General features: G+C 45.8%; 3 protein-coding genes across 7 annotated transcripts in view; 2 read left to right on the top strand and 1 right to left on the bottom strand.

Annotated features, from left to right (window-relative positions):
* LOC119842642 (zinc finger protein 239-like) overlaps positions 1–20,746 on the top strand; it is a 1,225,455-nt gene that overhangs the window by 1,024,505 nt on the left and 180,204 nt on the right. The window lies entirely within an intron of this gene.
* Positions 1–20,746, top strand: part of LOC119843367 (zinc finger protein 664-like) — a 1,158,238-nt gene that overhangs the window by 875,639 nt on the left and 261,853 nt on the right. The gene's annotated exons all lie outside the window — the stretch shown is intronic.
* Positions 7,973–20,191, bottom strand: LOC119843370 (E3 ubiquitin-protein ligase TRIM11-like). 2 transcript variants are annotated; one of them, XM_038372619.2, is made up of 4 exons: positions 19,891–20,191; positions 19,645–19,757; positions 13,135–13,238; positions 7,973–8,545 (listed from the first exon to the last, which is right to left on the bottom strand). In XM_038372619.2, exons 2-4 carry the CDS (start codon positions 19,740–19,742, stop codon positions 8,169–8,171), a joined length of 579 nt encoding a protein of 192 aa, XP_038228547.1. In that variant the 5' UTR covers positions 19,743–19,757; positions 19,891–20,191; the 3' UTR covers positions 7,973–8,168. The 2 variants fall into 2 exon arrangements, with proteins under 2 accessions (XP_038228547.1, XP_038228548.1); XM_038372620.2 differs by lacking the exon at positions 19,645–19,757.

The following is a 20,746-nucleotide window of genomic DNA, read 5'->3' on the forward strand; positions in this document are numbered from 1 at the left end:
AGTTGGCAACGGGCTTTGTTGCCAGGAACCTATCCTTGCAACAAAGCCCGTTGCCAACTCTGTCCACATATCTATTCAGGGGATACCATCATAGGGCCTAATCACATCAGCGAGAGACTGCTGAATTGGAATTAATTTGCAAACTGGATACAATTAACTTAGGCTTGAATAGAGACTGGGAATGGATGAGTCATTACACAAAGTAAAACTATTTCCCCATGGTATTTCTCCCTCCCACCCCACCCCCCATTGTTCCTCTGATATTCTTGTTAACTGCTGGAATTAGCCTACCTGCTTGTCACCATGAAAGGTTTTCCTCCTTCCCCCCCCCTGCTGTTGGTGATGGCTTATCTTAAGTGATCACTCTCCTTACAGTGTGTATGATAAACCCATTGTTTCATGTTCTCTGTGTGTGTGTATATAAATCTCTCCTCTGTTTTTTCCACCAAATGCATCCGATGAAGTGAGCTGTAGCTCACGAAAGCTTATGCTCTAATAAATTTGTTAGTCTCTAAGGTGCCACAAGTACTCCTTTTCTTTTTGCGAATACAGACTAACACGGCTGCTACTCTGAAACCTGTTATCCTCACTTAACGCTGTAGTTATGTTCCTGAAAAATGCTACTTTAAGTGAAAGGATGTGAAGCGAATCCAATTTCCCCATAAGAATTAATGTAGATGGGGGGGTTACGTTCCAGGGAAATTTTTTTCGCCAGACAAAAGATTATATTTTATATAAAGAAAAGGAGTACTTGTGGCACCTTAGAGACTAACAAATTTATTATAGCATAAGCTTTCGTGAGCTACAGCTCACTCACTTTTTTTTTTTTTTTTTTTTTTTTCCACCAAATGCATCCGATGAAGTGAGCTGTAGCTCACGAAAGCTTATGCTCTAATAAATTTGTTAGTCTCTAAGGTGCCACAAGTACTCCTTTTCTTTTTGCGAATACAGACTAACACGGCTGCTACTCTGAAACCTATATTTTATATATATACCTACACATATACACAGTATAAGTTTAAATAAACAATTGAATATTGTACACAGCAATGATGATTGTGAAGCTTGATTGAGGTGGTGGAGTCAGCGGGTGGGATATTTCCCAGGGAAACCTTACTGCTAAATGATGAACTAGCACTCGGCTGAGCCCTCAAGGGTTAACCCATTGTTATTAATGTAGCCTCACACTTTACAAGGCAGCATGAATGGAGGGAGGGGAGACATCATGTCAGAGAGAGACAGAGGGTATGTCTACACTATGAAATTAGGTCGAATTTATAGAAGTTGGTTTTGTAGAAAGCGTTTTTATACAATTGAGTGTGTGTGTCCCCACACAAATGCTATAAGTGCATGTAGTCGGCAGACTGTGTCCACAGTACCGAGGCAACCGTCGACTTCCGGAGCTTTGCACTGTGGGTAGCTATCCACAGTTCCCGCAGTCTCCGCCACCAATTTGAACTGTGGGTAGAAATCCCAGTGCCTGATAGGGCTAAAACATTGTCGCGGATGGTTCTGGGTACATATCATCAGGCCCCCCTTACCCTCCCTCCCTTCCTCCGTGAAAGCAACAGCAGACAATCGTTTTGCACCTTTTTTCTTGAGTTACCTGTGCAGATGCCATACCACTGCAAGCATGGAGCCCGCTCAGCGCACCGTCACCGTATGTCTCCTGGGTGCTGGCAGACACGGTACTGCATTGCTACACAGGAACAGTTTATAGCCTTTTGGCAGCAGGACAGTGCAGTATGACTGGTAGCCGTCGTCAACATAGTCCAGGGTGCTCTTTTAACCTACCTCGATGAGGTCAGGGTGCCTGGGCAAACATGGGAGTGACTCAGCCAGGTCATTTCCCTTGTTTCATCTCATGGCGATTGAGTCCTACCGGCAGTGCACTGTCTTTTAATCTGCAGCCAGCAGAAAATGATGGCCAGTAGTCATACTGCACCGTCTTCTGCCGAGCAGCCAGGAGGGTGACAATGGCTAGCGGTCGTACTGCACAGTTTGCTGCCAACAAGAGGTATAAAGATAGATGAAGTGGCTCAAAACAAGAAATAGACCAGATTTGTTTTGTATTCATTTTCTTCTCCCTCCCTCCCTCTGTGACATCAACGGCCTGCTAAACCCAGTTTTGAGTTCTATCCTTGAGGTTTTGAGTTCTATCCTTGAGGCGGCCATTCAGTTTCTTGCAAAGCCACCCTCTTTGTTGATTTTAATTCCCTGTAAGCCAACCTGAAAGCCATGTTGTCAGTCGCCCCTCCCTCCATCAGGGCAACAGCAGACAATCGTTACGCGCCTTTTTTCTGTGCAGATGCCATACCATGGAGCATGGAGCCCACTCAGATCATTTTGGCAATTAGGAGCAGATTAAACACCACATGCATTATCCAGCAGTATATGCAGCACCAGAAACTGGCAAAACTAAACCGGGCGAGTAGGCGACATCAGCGCAGTTACTAGAGGGATGAGGACATGGACACAGACTTCTCTCAAAGCATGGGCCCTGGTAATGTGGGCATCATGTGGTGGAACGCCGATTCTGGGCCCGGGAAACAAGCACAGACTGGAGGGACCGCATAGAGTTGCAGGTCTGGGACGATTCCCAGTGGCTGCGAAACTTTCGCATGCATAAGGGCACTTTCATGGAACTTTGTGACTTGCTTTCCCCTGCCCTGAGGCACAAGCATACCGAGATGAGAGCAGCCCTCACAGTTGAGAAGCGAGTGGCAATAGCCCTGTGGAAGCTTGCAACGCCAGACAGCTACCAGTCAGTCGGGACTCAATTTGGAGTGGGCAAATCTACTGTGGGGGCTGCTGTGATGCAAGTAGCCAACGCAATCAAAGATCTGCTGATATCAAGGGTAGTGACCCTGGGAAATGTGCAGTTCATAGTGGATGGCTTTGCTGCAATGGGATTCCCTACCTGTGGTGGGGCCATAGACGGAACCCATATCCCTATCTTGGCACCGGAGCACCAAGCCGGCGAGTACATAAACCACAAGGGCTACTTTTCAATAGTGCTGCAAGCACTGGTGGATCACAAGAGATGTTTCACCAACATCAACGTGGGATGGCCAGGAAAGATACATGACGCTCATGTCTTCAGGAATTCTGGTCTGTTTCAAAAGCTGCAGGAAGGGACTTTCTTCCCAGACCAGAAAATAACCGTTGGGGATGTTGAAATGCCTATAGTTATCCTTGGGGACCCAGCCTACACCTTAATGCCATGGCTCATGAAGCCATACATAGGCAGCCTGGAGAATAGTCAGGAGCTGTTCAACTACAGGCTGAGCAAGTGCAGAATGGCGGTAGAATGTGCGTTTGGATGTTTAAAAGCGCGCTGGTGCAGTTTACTGACTCGGTTAGACCTCAGCGAAACCAATATTCTCACTGTTATACTGCTTGCTGTGCGCTCCACAATATCTGTGAGAGTAAGGGGGAGATGTTTATGGCGGGGTGGGAGGTTGAGGCAAATCACCTGGCTGCTGGTTACGCACAGCCAGACACCAGGGAGGTTAGAAGAGCACAGGAGGGTGCGGTGCACATCAGAGAAGCTTTGAAACCAGTTTCATGACTGGCCAGGCTACAGTGTGAAAGTTCTGTTTGTTTCTCCTTGATGAAACCCCCCGCCCCTTGGTTCACTCTACTTCCCTGTAAGCTAACCACCCTCTCCACCTCCCTTCGATCCCCACTTGCAGAGGCAATAAAGTTATTGTTGCTTCACATTCATGCATTCTTGATTAATTCATCACACAAATACAGGGAAAATTACCAAGGTAGCCCAGGAGGGGTGATGGAGGACGGAAGGACAAGGGCACAAAGCACTTTAAAAGTTTAAAATTCTAAAACTTATTGAATGCCAACCTTCTGTTACTTGACCAATCCTCTGGGGTGGAGTGGCTGGGTGGCCGGAGCCCCCCCACCACGTTCTTGGGCGCTGAGTGAGGAGGCTATGGAATTTGGGGAGGAGGGCGGTTGGTTACACAGGGGCTGTAGCGGCGGTCTGTGCTCCAGCTGCCTTTCCTGCAGCTCAACCATATGCTGGAGCATATTAGTTTGATTCCTCCAGCAGCCTCAGCATTGAATCCTGCCTCCTCTCATCATGCTGCCGCCACCTTTCAGCTTCAGCCCTCTCTTCAGCCCGCCACTTACTCTCTTCAGCCCGCCATCTCTCCTCCAGGTCATTTTGTGCTTTCCTGCACTCTGACATTGTCTGCCTCCACGCATTCATCTGTGCTCTGTCAGTGTGGGAGGACAGCATGAGCTCAGAGAACATTTCATCGCAAGTGCGTTTTTTTCGCCTTCTAATCTTCGCTAGCCTCTGGGAAGGAGAAGATCCTGTGATCCTTGAAACACATGCAGCTGATGGAGAAAAAAAAGGGACAGTGGTATTTAAAAAGACACATTTTATAGAACAATGGGTACACTCTTTCACAGTACACCTTGCTGTTAACATTACATACATAGCACATGTGCTTTTGTCACAAGGTCGCATTTTGCCTCCCCCCACTGCACGGCTAACAGCAGGGAACATTTCTGTTCAGCCATAGGCAAACAGCCCAGCAGGAACGGGTACCTCTGAATGTCCCCTTAAGAAAAGAACCCTATTTCAACTAGGTGACCATGAATGATATCACTTTTCCTGAGGATAACACAGAGAGATAAAGAACGGATGTTGTTGAATGCCAGCAAACATGCACTGCAATGCTTGTTCTACAATGATTCCCGAGTATGTGCTACTGGCCTGGAGTGGTAAAGTGTCCTACCATGGTGGACAGAATAAGGCTGCCCTCCCCAGAAACCTTTTGCAAAGGCTTTGGGAGTATATCCAGGAGAGCCATGAATGCCAGGGCAAATTAATCATTAAACATGCTGGCTTTTACACCTTGTATAGTATTTTAAAAGGTACAGTCACCAGAGGTCCCTTCTCTGCCTGGTGGGTCCGGGAGGCAGCCTTGGGTGGGTTCGGGGGGTACTGGCTCCAGGTCCAGGGTGAGAAACAGTTCCTGGTTGTCGGGGAAAACCGGTTTCTCCGCTTGTTTGCTGTGAGCTATCTACAGCCTCCTCATCATTGTCTTCCTCGTCCCCAAAACCTGCTTCCGTGTTGCCTCCATCTCCATTGAAGGAGTCAAACAACACAGCTGGGGTAGTGGTGGCTGAACCCCCTAAAATGGCATGCAGCTCATCATAGAAGCGGCATGTTTGGGACTCTGACCCGGAGCGGCCGTTCGCCTCTCTGGTTTTCTGGTAGGCTTGCCTCAGCTCCTTAAGTTTCACGGGGCACTGCTTCGGATCCCTGTTATGGCCTCTGTCCTTCATGCCCTGGGAGATTTTCACAAATGTTTTGGCATTTCGAAAACTGGAACATAGTTCTGATAGCATGGCTTTCTTTCCCCATACAGCAATCAGATCCCGTACCTCCCGTTTGGTCCATGCTGGAGCTCTTTTGCGATTCTGGGACTCCATCAAGGTCACCTCTGCTGATGAGCTCTGCATGGTCACCTGCAGCTTGCCACACTGGCCAAACAGGAAATTGAAATTCAAAAGTTCGCAGGCCTTTTCCTGTCTACCTGGTCAGTGCATCTGAGTTGAGAGTGCTGTCCAGAGTGGTCACAATGGAGCACTCTGGGATAGCTCCCGGAGGCCAATACTGTCTAATTGCATCCACAGTACCCCAAATTTGACCCAGCAAAACCGATTTCAGCACTAATCCCCTTGTCGGGGGTGGAGTAAGGAAATAGATTTTAAGAGCCCTTTAAGTCGAAAAAAGGGCTTCGTCATGTGGACGGGTGCAGGGTTAAATGGATTTAACGCTGCTAAATTCAACCTCAACGCCTAGTGTAGACCAGGCAGAGACACACACCGTGTGTGAGAGAGAGACGCGCTTTGCCCCTTTAAGTACGCTGACCGCACTCTAAGTCCATTGCCTTTTTAAGTACATCAGTAGGTTGAGACAGCAGCTGCTGCCAACAAGCTCCCAGTCCTGAGCCCTGCCTTGTCCTGTTCCCCCCTGCTCTGTAGAGATGTGTCAGGGGACACCCTGACATTAGCACCCCTCTTTCCCCGCCCTGCACAGCAAGCAGGAGGCTCCCAGGAGCAGCTCCAAGGCAGAGAGCAGGAGCAGCACAGGTCAGTGTGTGGGAGGGACACCTGAACTGCTGACAACTGATAGTCTGCTGGGGGCTGCCACACAGGGAACTTAGGGGAGCGGGGAGCTGATATGGGGCTGCCAGTCCACCCAAGCCCCCACCAACTAGCTCCATCGGGCTGCTCTTTCTGCAAGCAGTGGACAAAGCAGGCGGCTGCCAAACAATGTTATAAGGGAACCTTGCGCAACTTTAAATGAGCATGTTCTCTAATTGATCAGCAATGTAACAATGAAACAACATTAACCGGGACAACGTTAAGTGAGGAGTTCCTGTAGATGTGTATGTCACAGGGGTGGTGCTGAGAAAGGATTCTGATAGAATAACATGAAAATAGGAACAAATATTTATTGCAAAATCAGGGATCTTCCTACCAGATACTGAGCACAGGGAAAAGTCAATTACACAACAAATGTAATACATATTTTGGGGGAAAAAAATCCCAAGGAAATAATTCCCCGCCTGGAAAAGCCTGTGATGTGATGGATGCTGGGCATATTTTATTCTGCATGTCTCAATGGGATTTCTCAGTCACTCCCTTCACATTTATTTCATGTTGCTTTTACTGTCATTATTGGCTCATTGTTCTACTTTAATAAATCGAAGCCAGAAGGTCAGATCTTTAGCATCTCGTCAATGTTTCATGGGTGCTTGCCCTTTATATCACACCATTGCATGGCAGAGAAAGATAGGCATCTGACCTAACTCAGCACTGCAGTTTTGCGCTCTCTCTTTCAAGCAGGGCACCAGTGATTAGGCAGTTTGCACAGAGCATTTATTTAAGGTCAAAAACCTTACAGAGAAAACAGATCAATAAAACAATAACAAATGGAAAGGCAGACTTCTGCTTCCAGGAGTCCTATGGAGACCCTGGCAGGTTCTAGTCCTTCCACTCCTTCACAGTTTGACCTATTGATTAAAAGTTCATGTCAGTTTGTTGGCTCAAAATGAGAGAGTCAGTTTAAACTCACCCTTTATACCCCAAAATTTGTTTCCAAGCTCCTGAAGCAGGTAAAATCAGCCTCACAGGCTGGGAGTCTGTGTAACCAACCATAGGAACTTGCATTGATCTTCCCAGATTCCCCAGAAAATCCACCCAGTGAGCCGGGAACATACAATTACCTGCAATACACATATTGATACATAGTTCTGTGAATATACTACGGGCCCATGTCGTCCGGCCCATCTCAATATAGTAGTTTCTGAAGTTTTCATACTTTCAAGCTCTGGCTCAAGCACACAGATCACATTTATCAGGTGGAAACAATCTCTCCCAAAGAGGCTGCGTGTGTTTGCAATACCTGTCACAACGGTCATACAGGCTGAATCGAGACACGCAATCAGGATTTTCTTTCCTTAATTTCTGCCATTAAAATGTGTCACGTTCTGTACTTCAGGATGGTCCAGTTGCAGACAGAGAGCTAGCAGGGGGTCTGAAGGGACATGGGACCCTTACAGGAGCATAGAGACTAGAAAATAAGAAGCTAAACGGGACTCTGCAACAACACTGTACTCCTTGCAGAGCCATAGAGACCAGGATTGAGAGCCTAGGATTTTCTGTGAGGAAACATGGAAGTCCTTCTGAGGCATGGAGACTAATAAGATAGCTCAGAGCAGCTCTACAGGAAAGACGTTGTCTTCCAGGGTCATAGAGCTTAGGGAAATGGAAGCTAGAAGAGGCTTAGCAAGAACATTGTAATCCTCCAGGGTCATAGATCTTAGAGCAATGGAAGCAACAAGAGGTTCAGCAAGAACATTGTAATCCTCCAGGGTCACAGAGCATAGGGCAATGGAAGCTAGAAGAGGTTCAGCAAGAACTTCTAGGATCATAGAGAGTATGACACCACAGGCCAGAGAATCCAGTTTCTTGGGATCACAGCCATGCATCACCCTCTGGGGGACAGTTTTATGTGGGACAACAATACACAAAAGTAAGGGAAAACTCTCTCCCCATTGAAAGAGACCGGCGGGAAAGCGAAGAGCAGCTCCTCGTTGCTGAGGTCGTAAAATGACACTCGCCCCAGTTCATAGTCCAATAGATGCCGATCTCATTGTTGTTCTTTTTGAGGGGCACATAGGTGTTGGAAGGGTTGGTGAGCGCCATACAGAGATGATGATATTTCTGTAAACCCAAGACTCCGTGTTGGGTCGAAAGACAATATGTCCTTTCCTCCTCACAGACTCACTGGCCACACCCACAGTCCAGAACATCCCATCCACCTCCACCTCCCAGTAGTGTCTCCCCGAGGTGAATCCCTCACAGCCCAACACGCAGGGATCAGTGTCAAATCTCTCCAGACTGTCAGGCATCTCCTGACTTGGTTTTCCCCATCTGGCACCTTTCAGATCCTCAGAGAGGATGAGTTCAGGACCTGCCGTGTCTGGATCCAGAGTCACATTCACTGCATAACAGAGAGAGAATCAGAGTGTTAGAGGCTGAGTTCAGCACTGGGGGGAAGGTTGGACAGAATATTCAAGAGGTTAGACATTAGTACAAAATAATCATCTACAATTGGTGCACTCAATGTCCCCTGACAACAACTTCTTTTCTCTAGGTGAAAGGTAAGTCAGAAAGTCCACACCAAACCCTTGGATGTTAAAGGCCTAGCAGGAATGCTGGAGCTATCAATGACCAATGTTAAAAAACTGGGACATTCAGAGGTGAGGATAAAGCAAGGTACAAGGACATGTTTTAAAAGCAAGAAACATTGAAAAGATAGGACATTATGAATTATGGTCATTCAAATAACCTTAACTCTGCCCTCTAGGTACTCACTCTTCCATCTTTTCCTTCTTCTTTCCAGGGGAGCTGAAACAAGTGGGGGTGCTGAGAGCCATTGAACCAAACTGTAAACCCTTATATGATGGAAACCACTTCAAGACGGGGGGTGTGGCAGCACCCCTAGTTCTAGCACCTATGCTTCCATCCCTCCTGATTCAGTAAAATGTGCCTTTTTTAGGATCAAGTATACAAGTTCTTAGTCCATAGCCATAGACGGGGTAGAAGTGAACACTGCACTGAGAGTGGAGTTAAGGAAAATGAGAACAATAAACCATCATTTTAAAAGCTCCTCTCATGCATTCACAATAATACATAATAAATATGCAGCTCACCGCACCTACCAGTTTTGCACACCTGTGAACTAGACATAGGAGGTAAGTTTACATAGACACGCCAGCTCCGTGCACGAGGATCCTTGTGCAACTCTTGGGGTGTGAGATCTTTGTAAATAAGGTGGGATAATTGATGCCCATGTACTGTGACAAATCAGAAATGGGCAAAGCAGCTCATCTCCTGTGGACTCCACATGATCCTAAAGAAGGTTTAATGTGACCCAACCATTTAGATTTTAGCATCCCATCCTTAGAGATTTTTAAGAACAGGTTAGAGAGTGTCTGTCAAGAGTGGCCTGCTTCAGTGAGGGTGTGTGTGGACTAGATGACATCTTAATCTCCTTTCCAGCCCCACATTTCTATCAGTCTATAAGCAAGTCTTTGTGATGAGAAGAGAATGAAAATTTTACCCTGTAAAGGTTTTTTTTTTTTTGGTAGGGGGAGGGAGTTATATCTATACATAAAACTGACAGTTGCCAAAAACTGAAAACATTTTGGGGTTTGATTTTCCAATTATAAAATAAAAAAAACAATGACAGTGGGATGTGTGTGTAAATTTCCATTTAGTTGAAAAGGCATTTTCTCACCTTCCCTCCTCCCCCCAAAAACAAAATCACTGATAATTGTCAACCAACTAAAGTTCTGGAAAGAAGCTTAAACTTACAAGACACCCAAATGTTTCCTAGTGTGGACGGATAAAGTTATTGCAGAATCTTTCATACAGTGGGGGAAGAGTTAAGATTGTCATCAGCATAGGCGCCAACTCCGTGGGTGCTCCGGGGCTGCAGCACCCATGGAAAAAAATTGGTGGGTGTGCTGCACCCACCGGCAGCCAAGCTCCCCACCCCGCCCCAGCTCACCTCACCTCCGCCTCCGCCTCTTCCCTGAATGTGTCGCAATCCCGCTTATTCTCCCAGTGCATGCTGCCGCAAAACAGCTGTTTTGCAGCATAATGAGCTGTGGGAGGGAGGGGGAGGAGCGGGAACGCGGCACACTCAGGGGTGGAGGTGGGGAAGAGGCAGGGCCGGGTGGGAATTTGGAGAAGGAGTCCAACAGGGGAAGGGAGGGGGTGGAGTTGAGGCGGGGATTTTGGGGACGGGGTTGGAATTGGGGGCGGGGCAGCGGCGGAGTTGGGGCAGGGCCAGGGGTTGAGCACCCACTGGCACCAGGAGAATTTGGCACTTATGGTCATCAGTGACCTGACCTGAGAATTTCCTTGCTTTCACATGCTATGTATTTTTGCAATGTAATTCTTAAAATGTCCTACCTGAATGTCTGCAGTGTTGTAGCAGTGTCAGTCCCAGGATATTAGAGACAAGGTGCGTGAGGGATTATCTTTTACCTGAAGAAGAGCTCTGTGTAGCTCGAAAGCGTGTCTCTCCCACCAATAGAAGTTGGTCCAATAAAAGATATCACCCCCCCACCTTGTCTCTGCCCTAATGTATTTATTTAAACAACATTGTATCTTTGTGTTTCTTGGCCCCTTCATCCTGAATTTCCTAGTTGCTAATGAGTGCTTTTTTAAAAAATCCCAATGTTCCTGCAAAGTGCTGATTTATCCTTTCAATTTCTAGGTAAGAAAGTTCATTGGTCAGGAGATTTTTTCTTGTGTTATATTGCACCACCATGTCTGCTATAGTTAAGGTTTAGACCAGCTTTCTGTTGACTTCTAAGTGCTCTAAAATCCATGCAGTTACTCAGTTTGCCTGGAAATTTCCTCCGCCTCAAGGGGGCCCTAGCTAAGGTCAATGATCCAAATTTGGGATCATTTGACCTAGCAGTTAGAATCACAGAATCATAGGGTTATGAGGGACAACAAGGGTCATCTACTCTAACCCCCTGCCCAGATGCAGGATTTGTTGTTTCTAAACCATCCAAGACTCATGGCTATCCAACCTCCATTTGAAAACCTCCAGTGAAGGAGCTTCCACAACCTCCCTCGGCATCTGTTCCATTGTTCTACTCTTCTTACAGTTAGGAAGATTTTCTGAGATTTAATCGTGTCCTGCACTCTGTGGCAAGAGAGCAACTTTTCTCCATCTTTTTTATGGCAGACTTTCAAGTATTTGAAGACTGCTATCATATCCCCCTTAATCTTCACTTTTCCAAACTAAACATACCCAGTTCCTTCTTCCTTTGCTCAGATGGCTGCATTCCACCCTTTTGATCACCTTTGCCACTTGCCTCTGGCTCCTTTCCAGTATCTCTACATCCTTTCTATACTTTGGTGACCAAAACTGGACACAGTACTCCAGCTGAGCCCTAACCAGCGCCGAGTAGAGTGATACTATCACCTCCCATGACTTGCACGTGTAATACTGACAGACCGGGTGTCAGCAGGCGGGATCGAACCTGGGACTTCTGGAGCTTAGTGCATGAGCCTCTACTGCACGAGCTAAAAAACAACTGGCTGTTAGCTAAGGCTGTAGAGCAAACTCATTAATCTCTCTCTCTAGGGAGGAGCCGCAATAGCAAACCTCCTGCAGCGCCACAAGTGCTAATAGATACCGATTAATCTTTTTCATCCCACTTGCAGCAAGATCACACTTCCAAACAGTGTTAGGTGCCTGCTGACTCTGTGGCATCTCCGCCCAAGTAGATTTCCGAGCAATCTGCCTTGGTCTCACCTCAACCAGACAGTGAATGTCTCAACATCGCTACACCACAAAAACCAAAAACACCAATCAAACAACCACAACAGGAAATACTGTACAACTCATATATAGAGGCAAGGGCGGGTGCTAATTGGATGAAAAGACAAATAATTGGTAGAGTGTTTGAGGGGGAGGACAGGGATTGGGCAGGGGAAGGAGGCCTGCACTTTCTTTGGGCAGTACGTTACCGCTTTGCTGGACCTGATAGGAAACAGGCACTAGTGAAAGCCCGGGCTCCAGTTCTCCGCTAGAATAGGTGCCACTAGATGGGACAGAACACCACACTCAGGAGGCATGTGGGTTACACATCCTATGCTGCTTGTTAATGCAGCCTAAAACTGCATTTGCTTTTTTTTTGTAACAGCATCGCATTGCAGACATGCTGAGGCTGCGATCCACCACGACTCCCAGATCCTTCCCTGCAGTGCTGCTGTCAAGCCAGTTATCCCCCATTCGGTGTTTGTGCATTTGGTTTTAATTCCCTAAGTGCAGCACCTTTCACTTATCTTTGCTGAGTTTTGTGTTGTTGTCTGAGATATAACTCAGCCCCTACAAATGGTTTCCCTAAAGCTCATGAAAACGGCTTTTGGGAACAGCTGTAAATGCCTTGCTCAGAGGCATTTTAACCAGGGCATTTCCCTAGTTAAAAGCTATGGTGAGGAGCTACTAATGCCATTTAATCATTGCTGTCTAACTCCCTTTGTAATCCTTTTAAGGCTCCTAGGGCTGGGCCTGGAACCCTTAGCACCCTTGTAATACAGCCTGGATAAGGGCCGGGACCCTTTATGTGTTTGCCCTATCATCCTAGCTCCCCTCTTCCCATGTAAGACTTACTGGGCTAAACGCAGGATAACCCACATGGGTCTGAATGTGGGTCTTTGTCCCAGTACACCTCTTCTCCCAAGACCCCTGCCCCATCCCTTTCTGCCCCTGCCCCATTCCACCCCCACCCTTGCTCCGCCCCCTCCCACCCAGCACCACCTGCCTGCCACCGGACAGCTGATCCGTGATGGGTTGGAGGCACTGGAGGGAAGGGGAGGAGCCGATCGGTAGTGCCCACTATTTTTTTCCCATGGGGTTTGGGTGCTCCAGCCCCAGAACATCCATGGAGTTGGTCCCTATGGACCCAACACCCCATTGGGAAGCTCAGCAGAACCTTCAGTGGCTGGGGAAAGTGCATTGCACCCTGACGAAATTTCGGAGTGGGGGTTTGTGTGTCTTACCTTTGAATTGCTTCAGAGTTTGGGGGTTGAGGGAGAACTCCGGCGTCCTCTGCCTCAGTTCAGGAGGAAGAGCCATTGCAGTCTGCACCTTCCTCTTCTCACGGCTAGAGGAGGAAAAACACCAACTACACATTTATTACTCTTCACCTGATTGCTCAGATCAAGTGGCAGCAAAACATCAAGGGGCCCATTTGTGCCTGGACATGGCATGGGTCTGCAAGTTCTCTCGAGGTTGGGGAAGTGATGGGGAAAGACCCACAAAGGTGGGCAGCATGGAGCCGTGGAAAGAGCACTAGACTGGGAACCTGGACACCAGACTTCAGCTCCCTGTGTCCTGCAACACACTTGCTGGGTGACTAAAGGCAAGTAACTTCCCCTCCCACCTTCTGTCTGGCTTGTCTGGACTGTACATTCTCCAGGGCAGAGACTGTCTCTTTATGTGTATGCAGAGGGGTCCTGATCTCAGCTGGGCTTCATAGATTCATAGATACTAAGGTCAGAAGGGACCATTCTGATCATCCAGTCCGACCTCCTGCACAGCACAGGCCACAGAATCTCACCCACCCACTCCTACAAAAAACCTCACCTATGTCTGAGCTATTGAAGTCCTTAAATCGTGGTTTAAAGACTTCAAGGAGCAGAGAAGCCTCCCTCAAGTCACCCATGCCCCATGCTACAGAGGAAGGCAAAAACCTCCAGGGCCTCTCCAATCTGCCCTGGAGGAAAATTCCTTCCCGACCCCAAATATGGCGATGAGCTAAACCCTGAGCATATGGGCAAGATTCACCAGCCAGATACCCAGGAAAGAATTCTTCTGTAGTAACTCAGATCCCAGCCCATCTAATATCCCATCTCAGGGGATTAGTCCTATTTACCCTGAATATTTAAAGATCAATTATTTACCAAAATCCCATTATCCCATCATACCATCTCCTCCATAAACTTATCGAGTAGAATCTTAAAATCAGATAGATCTTTTGCCCCCACTGCTTCCCTTGGAAGGCTATTCCAAAACTTCACTCCTCTGATGGTTAGAAACCTTCGTCTAATTTCAAGTCTAAACTTCCTGGTGGCCAGTTTATACCCATTTGTTCTTGTGTCCACATTGGGGCTGAGCTGAAATAATTCCTCTCCCTCTCCTGTATTTATCCCTCTGATATATTTATAGAGAGCAATCGTATCTCCCCTCAACCTTCTTTTAGTTAGGCTAAACAAGCCAAGCTCCTTAAGTCTCCTTTCATAAGACAAGTTTTCCATTCCTTGGATCATCCTAGTAGCCCTTCTCTGTACCTGCTCCAGTTTGAATTCATCCTTTTTAAACATGAGAGACCAGAACTGCACACAGTATTCTAGGTGAGGTCTCACCAGTGCCTTGTATAATGGTACTAAAACCTCCTTATCCCGACGGGAAATGCCTCTCCTGATGCATCCCAAAACCGCATTAGCTTTTTTCACAGCCATATCACATTGGCAGCTCATAGTCATCCTATGATCAACCAATACTCCAAGGTCCTTCTCCTCTTCTGTTACTTCTAATTGATGCTTCCCCAACTTATAACTAACATTCTTGTAATTAATCCCTAAATGCATAACTTTACACTTCTCACTCTTAATTTCATCCTATTACTATTACTCCAGTTTACAAGGTCATCCAGATCCTCCTGTATAATATCCCGATCCTTCTCTGAATTGGCAATACCTCCCAGCTTTGTATCATCTGCAAACTTTATTAGCACACTCCCACTTTTTGTGCCAAGGTCAGTAATAAAAAGATTAAATAAGATTGGTCCCAAAACCGATCCCTGAGGAACTCCACTGGTAACTTCCCTCCAACCTGACAGTTCTCCTTTCAGTAGGACCCGTTGCAGTCTCCCCTTTAACCAATTCCTTATCCACCTTTTGATGTTCATGTTGATCCCCATCTTTTCAAATTTAACTAATAATTCCCCATGTGGCACGGTATCAAATGCCTTACTGAAATCTAGGTAAATTAGATCCACTGCATTTCCTTTATCTAAAAAATCTGTTACTTTTTCAAAAAGGAGATTAGGTTGGTTTGGCACGATCTACCTTTTGTAAAACCATGTTGTATTTTGTCCCATTTACCATTGACTTCAATGTCCTTAACTAATTTCTCCTTCAAAATTTTTTCCAGGACCTTGCATACTACAGATGTCAAACTAACTGGCCTGTAGTTACCCGGATCACTTTTTGAACTATATTAGCAATTCTCCAATCATTCGGTACTACTCCTGAGTTTACAGATTCATTAAAAATTCTTGCTAATGGCTTGCAATTTCAGGTGCCAATTCCTTTATATTCTTGGATGAAGATTATCTGGGCCCCCCGATTTAGTCCCATTAAGCTGTTTCAGTTTCGCTTCTACCTCTGATATGGTAATATCTACCTCTATATCCTTCTTCCCATTTGTCATGCTACCATTATCCCTAAGATCCTCTTTAGCCTTATTAAAGACTGAGGCAAAGTATTTGTTTAAATATGGGCCATGCCTAGATTATCTTAACCTCCACTCCATCCTCAGTGTTTAGCGGCCCCAGTCTTCTTTCTTAGTTTTCTTCTTATTTATATGGCTATAGAACCTTTTACTATTGGTTTTAATTCCCTTTGCAAGGTCCAACTCTACTCCGACTTTTAGCTTGGTCTCACTTTATCCCTACATGTTCTGACCTCAATTAGGTAGCTTTCCTTGCTGATCTCTCCCATCTTCCACTCCCTGTATGCTTTCTGCTTCTTCTTAATCACCTCTCTAAGATGCTTGCGCATCCAGCTTGGTCTACAACTCCTTCCTATGAATTTTTCCCCTTTCTTGGGATACAGGCTTCCGATAGCTTCTGCAGCTTTGATTTGAAGTAATCCCAGGCCTCCTCTACCTTTAGATCCATAAATTCTTCAATCCAATCCACTTCCCTAACTAATTTCCTTAATTTTTGAAAGTCAGCCCTTTTGAAATCAAAAACTCTAGTTGCAGATTTATTTTGTTAATCCTTCCATTTAGTTTGAACTGAATTAGCTCATGATCACTTGAGCCAAGATTGTCCCCTACAACCATTTCTTCTGAGGTCCTCGCTACTCACCAAAATTAAATCTAAAATGGCATCCCCTCTAGTCGGTTCAGCAACTATTTGATGAAGGAATCCATCAGCTATCGCATCTAGGAAAATCTGAGCCCTATTATTATTACTAGCACTGGTCCTCCAGTCTATATTTGGGAAGTTAAAGTCTCCCATGATCCGCAGTTTCCATTAGTATTTACTTTATTAAAAACATTAAAAAGGGCTGTATCCATATCCAAATTAGATCCCGGAGATCTATAGCACACCTCAAGCACTATTGTAGGAGAGCTTTACTAGTTATCTTCCCCAATGTAATTTTTGCTCAGACGGACTCTGTCTTAATCCATTGCATCGCTTCTTATTTCTTTACATTCTACCTCATCATTGATATACAATGCTACTCCACCACCTTTACCTTTGTTCTGTCTTTCCTAAACAGCACATACCCTTCAATACCTATAGTCCAGTCATGACTACTATTCCACCATGTTTCTGTTATCCCTATAATATCTGGTTTCACTTCCTGCACCAGTAGCTCTAGTTCCTCCATTTTGTTACCTAGGCTCCTCGCATTGGTGTACAAACATCTTAATTTTCGCTGTTTGGCCTCGCTCACATTTTGTACCCTATTAGGCACAGTCATTCTACAGCCAGTATAACCTATTAGACTGGTATCCACACTGCCCTTCCTGCTTATATCCATTCTCCTACCCAAGACTGTATCCTTTCTTACTTCGTTTCTTCCCTCTCAATGCTAAAATCCAGTGTGGAGATTACTGGGAAATCTCCCAACCATCTCCCCCAAATTCCTAGTTTAAAGCTCTCTTTATCAGTTGTGCCAGCCTCGATCCTAGAAGTCTATTTCCTTCCTACTCAGATGAGTCCATCCTGAGAGAACTGTCCTCCGTCCGTGAATGCCTCCCAGTGGCCATACATCCCAAAGCCCTCCTTATAGCACCACTGCCTAAGCCATCTGTTGACAGTCATAATCTTGTCACACCTTTGTTGCCCTTCTCTAGGAACAGGAGGATCCCACTAAAGATCACCTGAGCCTCAATTTCCTTAAGTGTCTTCCTCAGCCTAGCATAGTCTCCCTTAATACTTGCCAGCGAGAATCTAGCCGTATCATTTGTTCACACATGAAGGATAATTAGGGGATTCTTTCCCGCTCCCTTTAGGATCTTTTTCAACCTCAGGTCTACATCCCGTATCTTAGCACCCGGAAGACAGCATACCCTTCTATTCTCTGGATCAGCTCTAGTTACAGGCCTGTCTATTCTTCTCAATAAAGAGTCCCCTATCACATAGACCTGCCTTTTCCTGGTGACAGTGCTATTCTCCAGTCTCTCCCCTGTTCCCTTCTGGCTGCAAGTTCTTTCCATTCCTATTTTCCCTTATAGGTACCATGATAATATAAATACTAGGGAGTCTTTTCACCGCCATTTACACACAGGGACTAGGCAAAATGGTCCATCCCTGGTCCCTTCTGACAGTTGCTTATTCCCTGTTTTATAGCTTTCCAGCCCTTGGGTGCATATTTGAAAGCTTTTCCCTGCAAACCGTGAGAGCTAGGAATTGCCTTAAAAAAAAGAAGCAGCTGAGATTTTAATGTAATCACATGACTCCAGGAACTGGGGCTTTAAGAAAACAAACAACAAAAACCCACCATAAAATATCACCACCCAGACATGTAACATTGGAGATGTGTCTTTCAGCCAGCACCCAGCCCCTGACCTGCTTTGTGAAGTCTGGGGAGTGAGAAGGAGCCACGTACCTGTTCAGTGCATCTCTGGCCTCCTATAAATCAGAGGGAGAGGAAAGAGAGTTCAGCTCCACACGCCACATACTAGGGACTCCTCCAGCTCCAGAATAAGCTTATTTTTTGATGACTATTTCAGTTTCCACAGTTACCAATAGCTGGTCAATTCAGATCTGTGTCTTTAATCTCTCAGGTCTAATCGTTAACGCTCCAAACCCCAGCGATTAGGGCTTGGGGAAGTCTTTTCTCCACCGCTAAAATAGAAACTCCCGATTTATGAACCGTAGGAAGTCAAAATTAGCGTGACCAGATAGCAAATGTGAAAAATCAGGCCAGGGGGTAGGGGCAATAGACCTCTATATAAGAAAAAGCCCCAATATCGGGACTGGTCCTTATAAAATCGGGACATCTGGTCACCCTAAGTCAAATTACCCAGGGAACAGAAACAAAACCATGTGGTTTTGGCGTCCAATCACAAGGCACCAGCAGCAAACCATGAACATTGCATAGGCATAGTAGCAGCCTGTGTATGAGCAATCCATACCCCACCTGCAAACTAAGGCCAGGTGCACGCTCAAACCTGAGTTTTGGAGTCACTTACAAATGTTGCCTGCAACTGGAGCTGCAGGAAGTGACAAGTTGGGCTGACGCCTCGGTCAAAATTGTCTCACGGAGATTAAATGCACGGGATCACGCCCTCCCCCAGGAAGCTGGCCCCGGTCACTTGGAACTGCACTGAGATCTGGTGTGACACATGGATCCAGTCAGAGACACCGGTGCCTGCTGACAGTATGGGGGGGGGGCAGAGTGAGGGCACCTGGCTTCCTCAGTGTTACTGAGCATGCTCAGTCCACGTGAGCATGATCAATACAATCCAAGCAGCAAATCTGGGGTGGGGCATGTGACCCCACATTCCCCCACCCTCTATGTATTGCCTCTGGATCCAGAGGCTAAAATTAATTCACACAACCTTCAGTTAAAGTCCTAGCAGACAACTAATCTAGCAGACAAAGTAAAACAAGATCCAATAATTGGAAGTTAAAGCTGGACAATTCAGATTGGAACAAGGTGTCAGTTTTTAAACATGAGGGTAATTAGCCACTGGAACAATTTACCAAGGGGGGTGGTTGATTCTCCAACCCTGGGCAATTTTAAAATCAAGACCAGATTATTATTTTCTTCTGAAAACTATGCTCTAGCTCAAACAGGAATTATTTCAGGGAAGTTCTATGGCCTCTATACCAGAAGTCAGACTTGAGGATCCCAGTAGTTCCTGGGTATTTATGAATCGATGGAGTTTAAATAACAAACATATTCATAGAAAGCACAGCTCCCATATGTAGATAATTCATGACTAGAAAAAATAGGGGTTACATTTCTAGATGTTGAATAATTCAACCTGCCTCTACATTAATGATGTCTCAAAAATAGCAGAGATGTTGGATTCCTTCCCCAACAAAGAAACAGAAGAAGTTGGAGCAGTTAGCACAGAAGTAAAAATACCTATGGATAAAGAAACAGACAAAAGGCTATATGGGAAATATGAGGATATAAAAAACAACCAAGGCAGATAGCAGGAGCCCAAAAGGCATTGTTCCTACTGTAATCAAGAGAAGACTGGCTATTGACTGCAAAGAGAGAAGGATCAGTTTGAAGGGAATTGAACAACAAACTTACTGCATAATGCAGAGTGTTTCTAAATTCTGGACTGCTCGGGAGACATCAGGAGCTGGTTTTCTTTTTATCGGTGAAAGAGTGATCCTAGCAATTACCATCCCATCATTCTAGCTCTGATAAGATAAACAATGCAAGCAAATATTTAGAAATTTGTTGTAAAATGTCTTGCAGCAGATCCCACATTTAGTTACTTGATTTGCTGGTGGTTTTTATTATAATATGTTTCACTCACTAGCAATTTCTTACCTCGCACTGCTCAGTGGCTGTCTCTGTGGAAGCTGTAACATGGTTTTCTTTGTGCGCCGTGCAGATCACATAGGTGAGTTGTTGGCCCCTCTTCAGAACAACAAAGCAAATTCTTCCTGGTGATTCTCACACACCCTCTCTGCTTCTGGCTCTTTGGCCGATTGCAGATGAACGGTCTGCCCAGTTCTACAAAGCTCCCCCGGGTTTCTCTGCACAGAGGAGAGATGTTTCTAGGTGATTCTTCCAAGCACTGGGCTAATGCAGGCACAGCAAATGTTCTCTCTCCAACCATGAACACTGGACCTTATAAGCAAGTCACAAGGATAGGGCAGCGGCCTCCTGGTTGGAGAGTTTCAGCTGGATTCTCAGAAGCCACCGCTCCTACTGTGTAAAAGAGAGAAGATCAGCTGCAATCTCCTCATCACAGGACATGGCCTGAGTCTTATCCAGCAACCAGATGTTTCCTTCCCTGCAAGCTTGTTTGTGCGTGTTGTTTTGGGTGTTTGCTTCAGGGGTTTCTTTAGGTTGCAACGTATAATTTTGTCCGCGGGCCAGAGCCAGAGCCAGCAGAGAATGAATGAAAAGTGGATCTGAAGAGCCAAATCTTCCTTTGCTGTAACTCAGTGGTACTCAAGGCAGGGGTACGCGTATCTCTGGGGGGATGCAGAGGTCTTCCAGGGGGTACATCAACTCATCTAGATATTTGCCTAGTTTTACAACAGGCTCCATAAAAAGCACTAGCGAGTCAGGACAAACTAAAATTTCATACAGACAATGACTTGTTATACTGCTCTGTAGACTGTACACGGAAATGTAAGTACCATATTTATATTCCAATTGCTTTATTTTATAATTG

Source organism: Dermochelys coriacea, chromosome 14 (genome assembly GCF_009764565.3).
Source record: "Dermochelys coriacea isolate rDerCor1 chromosome 14, rDerCor1.pri.v4, whole genome shotgun sequence".
NCBI classification, from domain to species: Eukaryota; Metazoa; Chordata; order Testudines; family Dermochelyidae; genus Dermochelys; species Dermochelys coriacea.